The sequence below is a fragment of the Myotis yumanensis genome, unplaced genomic scaffold, assembly GCF_028538775.1.
Source record: "Myotis yumanensis isolate MYYU_CA2020_CCGP unplaced genomic scaffold, mMyoYum1.0.hap1 SCAF_1, whole genome shotgun sequence".
NCBI lineage: Eukaryota > Metazoa > Chordata > Mammalia > Chiroptera > Vespertilionidae > Myotis > Myotis yumanensis.
Genome location: NW_027223752.1, coordinates 109,709,821 through 109,724,565, shown reverse-complemented (window position 1 = coordinate 109,724,565; position 14,745 = coordinate 109,709,821). Strand labels below are relative to the sequence as shown.

At 37.8% G+C, this 14,745-nt stretch overlaps 1 protein-coding gene across 3 annotated transcripts in view; it reads left to right on the top strand.

Annotated features, from left to right (window-relative positions):
* Window positions 1–14,745, top strand: part of CUL2 (cullin 2) — a 163,543-nt gene that overhangs the window by 89,227 nt on the left and 59,571 nt on the right. For all 3 annotated transcript variants that reach the window (XM_070429466.1, XM_070429457.1, XM_070429476.1), the window contains exons 7-9: window positions 8,505–8,601; window positions 8,699–8,809; window positions 12,868–13,030. In XM_070429466.1, coding sequence (XP_070285567.1) covers window positions 8,505–8,601; window positions 8,699–8,809; window positions 12,868–13,030 — 371 coding nt within the window. The remainder of the gene's footprint in view (window positions 1–8,504; window positions 8,602–8,698; window positions 8,810–12,867; window positions 13,031–14,745) is intronic.

Here is a 14,745-nt window from a genome sequence, read left to right as displayed (position 1 = left end):
TTCTCTCTGTCTTTAATTTGGTATATTATCATTTTGATGTGTCTGGGAGTGGACCTACTTGGGTTCTTCATGCTTGGGACTCTCTGTGCTTCCTGGACTTGTGTGACTTTTTCCTTCACCAGGTTAGGGAAATTTTCTGCCATTGTTTCTTTAAACATGTTTTCTATCCCTTGCTCATGTTCTTCTCCTTTTGGCACACCTATTCGAATATTGTTATATTTCATGATGTCCCACAGTTCCCTTAAGCTGTCCTCCTGTTTTTTAATTTCTTTTTCTTTTTGAGTGATTGTTTTCTGCCCTATCTTATAATTCACTGGTCGGCAAACTGCGGCCCCTTGAGTGTGGCTCTTCCACAAAATACCACGTGCGGGCGCGCACGTACAGTGCGATTGAAACTTCGTGGCCACACTCAAGGGGCCAAAGAGCCACATGTGGCTCTCGAGCCGCAGTTTGCCAACCACTGTTCTAATTCACTGATCCAGTCCTTGGCTTTCCTGCATCCGCTTTGTATTCCTTCCAATGTGTTCTTTATTAGTGCTATGTCATTGTTCATAGTTACTATATCTTTTCTCATGTTGTTGAGCCTCTTTGCCATTCTTATTCTGAACTCTATATCTGATAAATTTCTTATCTCCATTTCATTTATCTCTGTTTCTGGAAAATTCTCTTGTTCTTTTGTTTGGGGATTTTTTTTTCCTCCCCATTTTGGCTACCTGTTTGGGTTTGTATCTATGTGTTAGGTAGATTTGCTATGTCTCCCAGTCTAGTGCAGGACAGTGTCAAATGTTGTTTCTGACTAATTATATTAGACAAAGATACAAAGCCTCCAGAGACTCACCTCTGTCTGTAGATTGATTGGATTCAGTCTTGAGTAGCCTCGGGCAATTGTCCACAGGTGGGGGGAGTGATTTCTCAACTGGGTGGGGCAATTGCTTCTGCCTGAAAGTTAATTGTTATTCTCAGTCTCTTAATGGCCCACAGAAACCCCAGATGGTAGGCCAGGATTTTTTCAATAGTGTGGGTCAATTGCCCCCCCCCCTCCAGGCCTAAATAGCAAAGGTCTGCCTGAGAAAGATGTCTTCTGCAGTGTGAGGGAACGACTGACTAAGCAATGGAAAATGTTGTGACAGTTCTGCAAGGACTAACCTCAGAGCCCCTAACCCTGGCGTCTGCTCACACAGCTCCAGTCCACTCTGCCCTTTCTCACAAGGTGAGTGGCTACACATGAAATTTTGTGCATTGGCCCTTTATGAGGGTGCATGCATTTTCAGCCATCTTTCCCTGGCAGACAGTAACCCTGCTGCTTTTCACAGCCATATGTTATGTGGACACCTTTCTCACTTCTGATGCTCTCTGCTGGGGGCCTAGCTTGGGTTTAGATCCCAGAGTTCTTAGTGGTCATCCCCCACAACTGAGATATCTCTCTGGAACTTCAGCTGCTGTCTGTGGGAGCTCGGCCAGCCCTTTTGCACCTCTGCCCTTCCAACCAGTCTGTATGTGGTCTCCACTTTCCATCCTTGGTTATCAGGGTTATCTCTAGGTAGTCTTCAGTTGATTATTCAGGATGGCTTTTTTTGTATTTTAGTTGTAAGTCCAGTTTGGTCCTGGGAGCGTGTCTATTGTACATAATTCTTTTTAAACTACTATATACTATTTGGTATGGTTCTACCTCATGTTATTAAATGCTTCTCGTAGTTATATATATTAGGTTGTTTCCAGTTTTTTCACTAATGCAACTCTTGCTTCTATTGTGCACATATACAATTGTTTGTCTAAAATCATAGAGTTTGTGCATTTAGACTTTTCCCAGTTTGCCCTGTAAAGTACCTGTTTTTCCGAAAGTAGAGTCTGAGAAGATCTGTTTCCTCTACCACCCACCAATGCTTGATATTTTTTTTATTATTATGATTATTTTTTTTTTGTGATTTCTTTTTTTTTTATTAAATCTTTATTGTTCAGATTATTACATTTGTTCCTCTTTTTTCCCCCCATAACTCCCCTCCTTCCAGCTCCCACCCCACCCTCCGCCCTCACTCCCCACCCACTGTGTTCATCCATAGGTGCACGATTTTTGTCTAGTCTCTTCCCGCATCTCCCACACCCCTTTTCCCCCCAAGAATAGTCAGTCCATTCCCTTTCTATGTCCCTGATTCTATTATAATCACTAGTTCATTCTGTACATCAGGTTATTTATTCACTTGATTCTTAGATTCATTTGTTGATAGATGCATATTTGTTGTTCATAATTTGTATCTTTACCTTTTTCTTCTTCTTCCTCTTCTTAAAGGATACCTTTCAGCATTTCATATAATACTGGTTGGTGATGATGAACTCCTTTAGCTTTTCCTTATCTGTGAAGCTCTTTATCTGACCTTCAATTCTGAATGATAACTTTGCTGGATAAAGTAATCTTGGTTGTAGGTTCTTGGTATTCATCACTTTAATATTTCTTGCCACTCCCTTCTGGCCTGCAAAGTTTCTGTTGAGAAATCAGCTGACAGTCGTATGGGTATTCCCTTGTAGGTAACTGAGTTTCTTTCTCTTGCTGCTTTTAAGATTCTCTCTTTGTCTTTTGCTCTTGGCATTTTAATTATGATGTGTCTTGGTGTGGTCCTCTTTGGATTCCTTTTGTTTGGGGTTCTCTGCGCTTCGTGGACTTGGAAGTCTATTTCTTTCACCAGGTGGGGGAAGCTTTCTGTCATTATTTCTTCAAATAGGTTTTCAATATCTTGCTCTCTCTCATCTTCTGGTACCCCTATAATTCTGATGTTGGTATGTTTGAAGCTGTCCCAGAGGCTCCTTACACTATCTTCGTATTTTTGGGTTCTTTTTTCATTTTGCTTTTCCGGTTGGGTGTTTCTCGCTTCTTCGCATTTCAAATCTTTGACTTGATTCTTGCGCTCCTCTGGTCTGCTGTTGGATGTCTGTATAATATTCTTTATTTCAGTCAGTGTATGCTTACTTTCTAGATGGTCCTTTATCACACCATCGAGGGTCTCATTAGATTTCCTGTACATCTCATCAAGTTTATCGACAGACTCTAGAAGCCTCTTGAGAGACCTCAAAAGTGTGGTTCTGAACTCAATATCCTCCCTTGATAGTTTTGTCCTGTTTCTTTGTCTCCGCATTTTTTACGCTTTCTTGGTACACCCCCTAGTGGTCTTTGTGCGCAGTCTTGTTGTAGTTAAGCCTTGATTGTTATAGTTAGTACTAGAGGGATTTGACCTCCAGGCCGACTGGCTGTGCTAATCAGCTGTGTCTGCAGTGGAAGAACTTGTGTCCTCTAGGGAGGTGCTAATCTAGCCTTTGCCTGAGGCTATCCGGCAAATGCCTCTGTGCAGGGCTTGGGCGGGGCAGGTCCCAGGGGATCAACAGGGCGGAGGAGGGAGCAGTTATGGCTGCTCTCAGTCCATCCCCAGGACCTCTGCCTCTCTGTCCCAGCAACAGCTGCAAACCTCAGAGGGACTGTAGCCAGACAGTCCTGCTTCTCCGTTTGAGTCTGGGTCCCTAGAGACTCGCCCGGATCTGGAGCTCAGAGCCTGAGGCTCCCTCCGGATTGAAACAGACAACCGCGCCCTCAGCCACCAGCCCGCGCCACGCGCACTCCGCACCTTAGTATTTCACTTCAGCACTGCGCCTCCTCTGAGTCTCGTATGGTTTCCTGTTTCCTCCTAGTTGTAGAACTTCCACTCAGCCAGCCTTCCTGTGATTCTGGATGATGTCCGTTCCGTCTTTTAGTTGTATTTTTGAAGTGGTTGTTCGAGGCAGCAAACTCCAGCGTTAACCTATGCCGCCATCTTGGTTTCTCCGCTTGATATTTTTAAACTAGAGGCCTGGTGCACGAAATTCGTGCAAGTGGGGGTTGTCCCTCAGCCAGGCCTGTACTCTCTCCAATCCAGGACATCCCTCTTAAATCCGGGACCGCTGGTTCTTAACTGCTCACCTGCCTGATCGCCCCTAACTGCCTCTGCTTGCCAGTCTGATCACCTTCTAACTGGTCCCCTGCTGGCCTGGTTGCCTCCTAACTGCTGCTCTGCCAGCCTGGTCACCCCCTAACTGCTGCTCTGCCAGCCTAATCATCCCCTAACTGCCTCTGCTTGCCAGTCTGATCACCCCCTAACTGGTCCCCTGTTGGCCTGGTCACCTCCTAACTGCCGCTCTGCTGGCCTGGTTGCCCCCTAACTGCATCTCTGCTGGCCTGGCCACCCCTAACCGCCTCTGCCTCGGCCCCTGCCACTGTGGCTTTGTCGGGAAGTACGTCCAGAAGGATGACCGGGATATGTCTGGTCTAATTAGCATATTACCCTTTTATTAGTATAGATCTTGTTAATCTGAGGGTAAAATGTGTCCTTGATTTTCTAGTGCCCTTTTGAGGTGGCAATGGGGAGAACCTAGGTGGTGTTCTCAGGTGAGTGCTACAGCAGTCATCTGGGTATAGAGGTTTCCCTTGCTCACCTCCTCAGGCAGGACATTTACTGCTCCAGTGGGACAGACACAGAGTTGCTCTTGTTGCCTGGCTCCAGAGACTGGTTTGTTCTCCCGATGACCTTGTTGGTTTTGTCTGCCTCTGTGCTGCATCCAGCATTCAGTGTATGCCACTTTTTGCCTGTCTTCCTTCACTTTCTCTCTCCTTATAGAAATTCTTTGTCTTTTGCATTTGGTTCTGTAGTTTTATTTTTCTATTCTACCCAGTATTCTTTCTATCTTTTTTCACTTTCTACAGGTCCAAGGACTACTGGCCAACAATGGGATATTTAAAAGTGCTCCTCCTGTCATTTCTCTGATATAGGTGGGAGCAGGAGGCTGCACTTAGTTTGCTGGAACTCTATTCTCATTTTAAACAAGGTTTCACTAAAAGATTAATTTGCCCCTTGTCACATATTGATATTGGGACGTTTGAGAATTCCAGTTTACTAGTAACTTTTAATGGCACTCACAAATCTGGCCAGCTATCTTGAGTTAAATGCTCAATTAGTTGGTTTTAAAAGCCTTGATTTAGAAAAAAAGAATAAAGAAAGAAAGAAAAAAATATTTAAAAATAACAATCATCCCTGGCCAATGTGGCTCAGTTGGTTAGGTGTCATTCCATGCTCTGAGAGGCCACCAGTTTGATTCCTGGTCATGGCACATGCCCAGGTTGTGAGCTCGATTCTCCAGTAGGGGGCGTGCAGGAGGCAGCTGATGTTTCTCTCTCTTCCTCTTCTTTCCTCTTCCTTCCCCTCTCTCTCTAAAATCAATAAAAACATTTTAAAAATCACAATCAGTGCTTTATTGAACTCTTAGCTTTATTATCTTCTCTAATATATTGAAAATGCTTTTATTTTGCTCCTGTCAGTATTTACAGCACTCACTAATGTTTATTGATTGTTTACTCATGTACCAGGTACTTTGCTATGTGCTTTCTTGGCTTATACTTAGTCTTTACCACATCCTCATGAACTAGGGAATTATATTATGCACACTTTACAGAACAGGAAATCTGAGTACTAAGTGTATATATTATCACAGCCAGAACTCAAACCCAGGAAGTCTGATTCCAAAATTCTGATCTTAGGGTCTAAACTTTGCTACTAGTCCCCATTATCCCAGATGGGTTGTTTTATTCTCTTGGGAATTTCATTATGATTATTGTGGGCATTTTCCACATACTAGGTGTACTGGTTGATAATGTGGATTTTTTTCAATAGATGGAGTTACACATATGTTGATATATATGCGATTTGATATGTATGCTATTTTGTTGTATTGACAACAAGCTTCAAAATTTCATATGTCAAATTTTCTGAAGATGTTAACATCATAGATATTTTTACGCTTAAAAATGATGAATTTCATGCAAAAAAAAAGAGCATTTGTGGGAAGTTTTAATTTTTTACTTTATTTTGAAGAAAAGTGCTGCTGAAAGTTATCGTATACTTCAGGAAGCTTATGGTGAACATGCTCCATCTCAAGATACTTGTGAACACTAAACGCTTTAAAAGTGATGATTTCAATGTGAAATTGAAAGATAAAGACTGTCCAGGTCAATTTGAACCACACTTTGATCGTAAAACAACCAGAATGGGCCAGAACGGCAAAGTTGCTTCATGATAGTGCACTATCACACACTTCAAAACCAGTTAAAGACACATTAAAAGATCTTGCCTGGGAAGTATTAACCCACCCGCCGTATTCACCAGACCTTGCTCCTTCAGATTACCACTTGTTCCGATCGATGGCACACGCACTTTCTGAGCAGCACTTCAAAATGTACGAAGAAGTGGAAAATTGAGTCCCTGAATGCTTTGAGGCAAAGTTCTTTTGGGACGGTATCCACAATTACCTGAAAGATGGGGGAAATGTGTAGCTAGCGATGGACATTACTTTGAATAAAGCACTTTTGATCTTTCTCTTGAAATTATCCTATTTTCTTTGATTATAAAGTCCGCATTATTAACCGGTACACCTAGTAGTCCTTTTAAGATCAAATAATACGTTTTATTTCTAAAAATTCTTTTTTTAAAAAAAATTGATTTCAGAGAGAGAAACAGCAATTTGTTATTCACTTATCTTTGCATTCATTGGTTGATTCTTGTATGTCCTCTCACCGGGGATTGAACCCACAACCTTAGTATATCTGGATGATGCTCTTAACTGAGCTATCTAGCCAGGGTTAAGGTTTGGGGATGAGAGGACATTGCGGGGATAAGGGTACATTTGTAATATCTTAATCAATAAAGGGGAAAAAAATTCTTCATATTCTTTTTTCAATGCTCATCTCTTGGGACCACTGTTCTTAGATGAGACCAGATTTTATTCAGATGACCAATTTAGTCACCATGATTTCACTGTTTGTTTTCATTATCTGTCAGCCTAATATAAATGAAGTATACACTATTTATAATGATTGAGTTCAGATATTATTCTTATAGGGAGGACAACTTAGTTATTAAGCACTAGGAATATCAATGTTTTTTCTAGGCATTACCTTATCTGAATCCAGCTTATCTGGGCCTTTTGGGATCAGAATCAAATGTCAAGAGTGCTGAGAATAGCAGCAGTGGAAGTTTTCCTGGTGCTGAACAGGGACAATAGGATTTGGTCATGAAAAGAATTTTAGGTAACCTGATTTTCCAAATATTCAGATATTTCTCATTCTTGGCTGATTTTCATTTTGGTCCTAGGCAAAGTTAAAAGGAAAATAAAAGTGATGTGTTCTAAATAGATAAGATAGGTTAGATCATATTTCACCAGGTTTTTCATTTGGCCTTAAGAGGGAACTAATGAAGGTGAGCAGAGGAAATAAGCTCATTGTGTCACCTTATTGTTCTTCTTTGTAATATAAAAATGTAGACTTTGTATCTAAGAATCTCTGACTGACAGAATTACTGTAGCCATTAATTCATGTACAAAAACTTTCCCCAGAATATCCAGATAATTAAAGGAAGGGTAAAAGAGGATTAGAGGGATGCAGAGGCAGGGAGGGACACTAATATATAAAGGTAATTGCCTTAATACTTTTCTTAAATGTTAGAAAATCTTTATATACTACTACAAAGAACAAAAAGCATTTACTAGGGAATTATAGTAATATATTTTCTGCAGCTCTCTTTGTAAACTAATTATTAATAAAAAAATTTTTAAAGCAAGGTGGAAGATTGCCAGGAGAAAGGTAAACCTTTGACTTAAACTGAGCATTAGTACTAGAATTAGAAACTCCTCTCTTAGGGCCAGACTATTTTACTGTGGCTTTAGGCAAACATTTTTCCTATTTCATTTCCCTATTTCAGTATTAGAAAGGCTAATATTCACCTACATTTTTAAAATCATGATTAAGACTTTCATCGCAATACTGCCTTGATTAAGTAGGAACCCATCAAATGTCAGATGAGTAATTGAGATGATTTTAGATCTCTATGCAAATGTAAAGGAATATAGAACTACTAAATATCTCACTGAACTTCTAAATAGATAAATTCCTTTGTGCTTGAATGGGAATCAACTCAGCAACTCTTGCAAATCTCTTAGAGAGAAAAAAGTTATTAGTCATTTCAGTTAGTGAGAAATATATTCTATAGAGTGTACCTCTGACGGATGCACCATCAAATTATATAGGCATACTTGATGGTTCAAAGACTGAATTTCTCAGACCAAATCTTATAATTGTGTTTATGGTGAGTGAAGTTCAAATATTCTTGACCACCAATATTAAAGTCTTGAATTGATGGGCTCATGTCTCCTCTAAAATTAGAGTATAATTTTAGTATCAACAGAATATGCTTAATTTTACAAACAAGGCTTTTATTTATTGAAATGACATCTAATATGTTCACTAAATATCAAATATTAATTCAGCTGTTAAATGAAAAAATTAAAATTTTAAGAATTATGCATACATTGACCATTAAAATGCTTTACAATTTGATTCAACTAATAGAATAAGCAGTCATGTTTTGTCATACTTTGGTATTTCCATAGATAATTTGTGTTCTCAAGAATATTTTGTGTTATACACCTTCTTTTAGTGATCGTGGTGGAGAAGACCCAAACCAGAAAGTAATCCATGGGGTTATTAACTCCTTTGTTCATGTTGAACAGTATAAGAAAAAATTCCCCTTAAAGGTAAAAAGTCTCCTTTAAAAACTTGAGTAATCAGACCTTTAATTTCTTAAATTGCTTGTTTTCGTTTTTTCAATATGATTTTAATTGATTTATTTAGTTTTATCAGGAAATCTTTGAGTCCCCCTTTCTGACTGAAACAGGAGAGTATTACAAACAAGAAGCTTCAAATTTATTACAAGAATCAAACTGCTCACAATATATGGAAAAGGTAAGAAAGAAATGTATGTTAAATATATCATTTCTTATATATCAAGCATGGTTTTATGTAAGTTTTTTTGTTAATATATTTTTTGGGTTAAAAAGTTTCTGTTTGGCCTTTACTCCGAGTTATAGTCAATGTACAATACCTATGATAAGTCATTTTTCTTGCTGTAGCATATTCCCTGAGGAAAAGTGCTATTGTGATTTTTGTCATGACTGATACTTTTTGATAAATCCTGATTGCTTGATTTGCTTGTCTTTAAAATTAACATGTATTTATGTTCTCGGCAAAATCTATATTTTATGCTTAGTGGATATGTTTAGGGAATAGTATAGATACTAGGTATTTAGGTTTTTATCTTCTTCATTTAAAATAGAAGGAAAAATATAATAATTCTGTAGATACTTGGATAGATCACTCTTCTGTTAAGTTTTTAATGAAAAAAATTTAATTTTTCCACAAGAAATTTTTATTTTTTAAATTGATTTCAGAAAGGAAGGGAGAGGAAGAGAGAGATAGAATTATCATTGATGAGAGAGAATCACTAATCAGCTGCCTCTTGTATGTCCCCCATTGGGAATCGAGCCCACAACCCTGGTATGTGCCCTAACCGAGAATCAAACCATGACCTCTTGGTTCATAGGTTGACACTCAACCACTGAGCCACACTCCACAAGAAATTTTAATCATTAAACCAACACACACTGATGACCATATTTAAAATTCTATGTGTATTTTCTCAGTAAAAGAATTAGTCATAGTATAAATTCAGTCATCACACAAGATATATTTAGAAATTTTAATGAGGGTTTTTTTTCATCTGCAGTGTTGGATTTCAAGCATTTCATTATAGGATGATTTTTTGTTAGTTATCTTTTTAAGCAAGAAAGATAAATATAAGAATAGCTATAGTATGTACATAGGTCATAGTATAGAACATAGGTCAAGAAATATCATTACTTACTGATAAGCTGTTATATATTTCACAAAGCCCAGGGCTAGAAGTCTGAGCTGTTTAGTCTCTTCCTGCTTTTGTCACTCATTAGTTCTGGGACCTTGATTAAGTCATCCGGAACCTTGAGTAAGTCATCTGGGACTTTTTCCTCCATCTGTTACATGCAGGATACACAGTGGTCCTCAGCTCTTAGCCTTTTTTGCATCTGAGACTCTTGTTTAAGGATCTAGATCCAATCTTGAAAAGTGCTCACAGGATTAAGTGGTGCATATACCTCATTATATCTGGCTCTCAAAAAAGAGGCAATTGGCAAAAATATTGTATGGTTTCACTTAGATGAAATATCTAGACTAGGCAAATTCTTAGAGACAGAAAGTAGATTAGAAGTTTTTAGAAGGTGAGGCTAGGGAGTTATTGCTTAATGTTTATAGACTTTGTTTGGTGTGATGAAAGAGTTTTGGAAATTGTACATTGTGAATATAATTAATGCCACTGAATTATATATTTAAAAATGGTTAAAATGGCAAATTTTATGTTATAACATTTTATCACAATTATAAAAACACTAATAATGTAATATACTGAAAACTATTGAATTCACCCTTGCATGGGTGAATCATATGATATGTAAATTATATCTCAAACTGTTAAAAGGAAGGCCATTGGAAACTGTGTTGGGAAAATAGCATTTATAAGAGTAATTCACTTAACAGACTAAATAATGTAGCCTTCCTACTTCCCTTTCTGTGTCTTTCCTTTTAATTTTGGCCTTTCCCTCCAGCTGTAGTGGTTTTATAGCTATTGAAGCCCTGAATCCAGACACTCCAACCTTGTCTGTTTTCTCTTGATATGCACCTCAGCCCTAGCCCCACCCAGTTATCATGGTTTTTCTTTTTCTCCTCCTTCCTCACCTTCCTCAGACCCACACTCTAATTACTGTTGCATTTAGTTAGACCATAAACATATTTTTTTTTTAATATATTTTATTGATTTTTTACAGAGAGGAAGGGAGAGAGATAGAGAGTTAGAAACATCGATGAGAGAGAAACATCGACCAGCTGCCTCCTGCACATCTCCCACTGGGGATGTGCCCGCAACCCAGGTACATGCCCTTGACCGGAATCGAACCCGGGACCCTTGAGTCCGCAGGCAGACGCTCTATCCACTGAGCCAAACCGGTTTTGGCTAGACCATAAACATATTAAAGTCACTTATAGTATAGTATAAATGACTACTAGACATAATACTTTTAAGAAATTTTTATTTTAATTGAACTTATTGGGGTGTTTGCCTGTCTTCACATGGCCATCTTCCCTCTGTGTAAGAACTTATTTTTTAAAATATTCTTTTATTAGAGAGGAAGGGAGAAAGAGAGAGAGAGAGAGAAACATCAATGATGAGAGAATCATTGATCAGCTGCCTCCTGCATACCCCCTACTGGGGATCAAGCTGGCAACCTGGGCATATACCCTGAATGGGAATCATAGGTTGATGCTCAACCACTGAGCCACGCCGGTCGGGCAGAACTATTTTTATTTTAAAAGAAAAACACGATGACCAAAATGACTTTCTTAGTTGATGAAATACTCTAGACCCCACCTTTGGTTTCTACAACTTTGCCCTGAACTCCTGGCTCCACACAACATGGTAGCACAGTAGGAAAGATAGGACTGTGGCTCTCAGTCTTGAGCCTCACTTTCATTGAAAGATATCTGAGAGATATCCAGGAATGTGTTATTTCCCCTCTCAGCATAATTTTTTCTCTCAACATCACCTTCTTATGCCCAGGTAAACTCAAGCAGTTCTTCCCAAAGGCTTAAATGCACATAGTTCCCTGGGGCCAGTTCAGAAACTCTAGTTCCATAGCTTTACATTACAGAATACTTTCCTTTTTTCTGTTTTGTTAATCCTCACCTGAAGATATTTTTTTCCACTGATTTTTAGAGAGAGTATATAGAGGGAGAGATGGAGAGATAGAGAGAGAGAAAGAGAGGGAAACATCAATGTGAGAAAGACACATCAGTTGGTTGCCTCCCACACAGGGATAGAACCTGCAACCCAGGTAATATGTCCATGACTGAGAATCAAACCCAAGATCCTTCAGTGCATGGGCTGACACTCTAACACAGTAATGGTGAACCTTTTGAGCTCGGCCTGTCAGCATTTTGAAAAACCCTAACTTAACTCTGGTGCCGTGTCACATATAGAAATTTTTTGATATTTGCAACCATAGTAAAACAAAGACTTATATTTTTGATATTTATTTTATATATTTAAATGCCATTTAACAAAGAAAAATCAACCAAAAAATGAGTTCGCGTGTCACCTCTGACACGCGTGTCATAGGTTCGCTATCACTGCTCTAACCATTGAACAGTGCCAGTCAGGGCCAGAATATTTTCAAATTTAAACATTTGCGTATGCATATGCTGTGCTGGCATGATTTTCATTGCAAACGTAGTTTTGTTTTGAGGTCGAAATTAGCCCAATTCTCTGGCTGTTATCTTTATTAGTTCTTGTTAATGTTAACCAGTGTATTGTTTGTAGGTCAGTGCTTTTTATATATAGGAAAAACTTTAATAAAAGTCTTGATTGACATATCTAACTATGCCTAAATATATTTTGACTTCCAAAATTTTAATGAAATCTTTACTGTGATAGTTAACTATGATATTCATACCATTTATGAGAAACCAACATAAAATAATTAATCTACTTGATCCAGTTAATGGGACTTATTTTTAGATTAATAATTAGATATTTATAAAGTGGCCACCTGTTTGGGTTTTTAATAATCTTTACTCACTTTTCCTGTTGCATGTTAGGTTGCCAATATAATAGGATGATCGGGGTCAGTAAAGAAGACAAAATGTAGACTAAATAACTTTAGTTCTTTTTCATAAGACTGTGGTGAAATATAGGTGACAGCTAGTAGCTTAAATAAAATTTGAAATGATTTATGGAATGTGGGTTTAAATTGGTTTTGTAATCCTTATTCGTTACTTGACCATGTTTAGCTGAGCCATTAAATTAGGCTACCTAAGCTACTTACTGATATTACAGTTTTTTTCTCCTGGTAGTTTATGACTATAACAATATATTTCTAAAGGTTCTAGGTAGATTAAAAGATGAAGAAATTCGATGTCGAAAATACTTGCACCCAAGTTCATACACTAAAGTGATTCATGAATGTCAGCAACGAATGGTAGCAGACCACTTACAGTTCTTACATGCCGAATGTCATAATATCATTCGACAAGAGAAAAAAAATGGTAAGTGACACGAAATATAAATGTAAGTTAAAATAGAATTATAAACCACTTTTTACATAGTCAAGTTAACTTAGATTTCAAGTATATTATAGTCATAATCTCTAAAATATTTGATATGCCTTATTAATAATTTATTTTAAAGGACTATTTTGGAAGAGTATATTCACAAAGGGCATTCTAAACTAAAAGAAAAACCTGAGAAAATAGGTTTGCACATTTTTATGTATCATAAGGGCTAATTTCCTTAATACATTAGGAATTTTAATAACAGTAGGAAAAAGGCAAAGAATATAAAAGGGAATTATAAATGAATTTTAAATATATAGAGATGCACAATCTCACTCAAAATAGGTGGTAGACAAAATAAAAATACAGCAGCTCTCTCTGGAGCATGCCAGCACCTTTTCCCCAGGCGCGTTTTCCTCACCTCTCTCTTTCTCCTTAACACATTGCGTACCGCATAGAATCTCTAAGACATACGCCAGGGACCGCACATTTTTGGGCAAACTGCACATTATTTAAATCATCATAATGCACTTTAGGTGTTGTTTTTCAATAATTATAACATTTTTATTTACAAAAACAAACAATTAAAGTTCCTAGTACTTTTTTAACATATGGTACTGCGTAAAACATTTTCCTCTATGAAGAAGGACCAAACAAAATTTACATAAGTATCTAGATTCGCTCCGTTTTCTATGGGCGTGAAAAACGAGAACACTCGTGAGCGGTCCTTAACAGATGGCGCGCGAAACACGAGAAAACTCCTGAGCAGTACGAAGTGTGTTAAGCTCCAAGGGCCCTTTTTTGCTTCTGTAACTTGTTTTGTAAGCCCATTTCTTCTACATCTCACTTCTACCTCTCTAACTTTCTAAATGAACTTTCTCTTGTGGTTTCTATTAAATAAATAATTAAAAATGAAAACACTTGATTTAAGACAAAAGGGGCACTGCAGACTATTGGGTGAAAGATGATAGTCTTTTCAACCCATAATGCTGAGTCCACTGGATATTCATTTAGAAAAATGTGAAATTTGATCTTTACTCCAGACACCATATACAAAATCAAGTTATTGTAAGCTTTTTTTAATCCTCACCCAAGGAGTGAGGATATTTTTTCCATTGATAACTAGAAAGAGTAGAAGGAAGGAGGGAGGTGGAGAAAGAGAGAGAGAAACATCGATTTGTAAGAGAGACACATTGATTGGTTGCCTCCCACACGAGTCAGGAATTGAACCCGGGGCCCAGGTACATGCTCTTGACCTGGAATGGAACCCTTGAAACTCCGGAGTGCAGGCCGACACTTTAACCATTGTTCCACACTGGCCAGGGTCATTGTAGGCTTTTGATCTAAATGTAAAACAGTAATAATTTTAGAAAATAATATAGGAGAATAACTTCATGATCTTGAAATAGGGAAAGATATTTTAAGTAAGACACAAAAAGCACTAACCACAAGGAAAGATTGATCGAGTGGGCTGCCTTAAAATTAAGAACTCTGGATCATCAAAAGATAGTCATAGGGTAAATATATATAATATAAATTATATAATAAATATAATTTCATTGTATATATGTACTACATCTTCTTCTTTGAAACTACAAAAGGTTTATGTCCAAATATAAAATGGCCAACAAATTTGAACAGGCACAGGAGAGTAGAGGATATCCAAATGGCCAATAAACATAAAAAGGCACTTAATTTCATTAAAATAG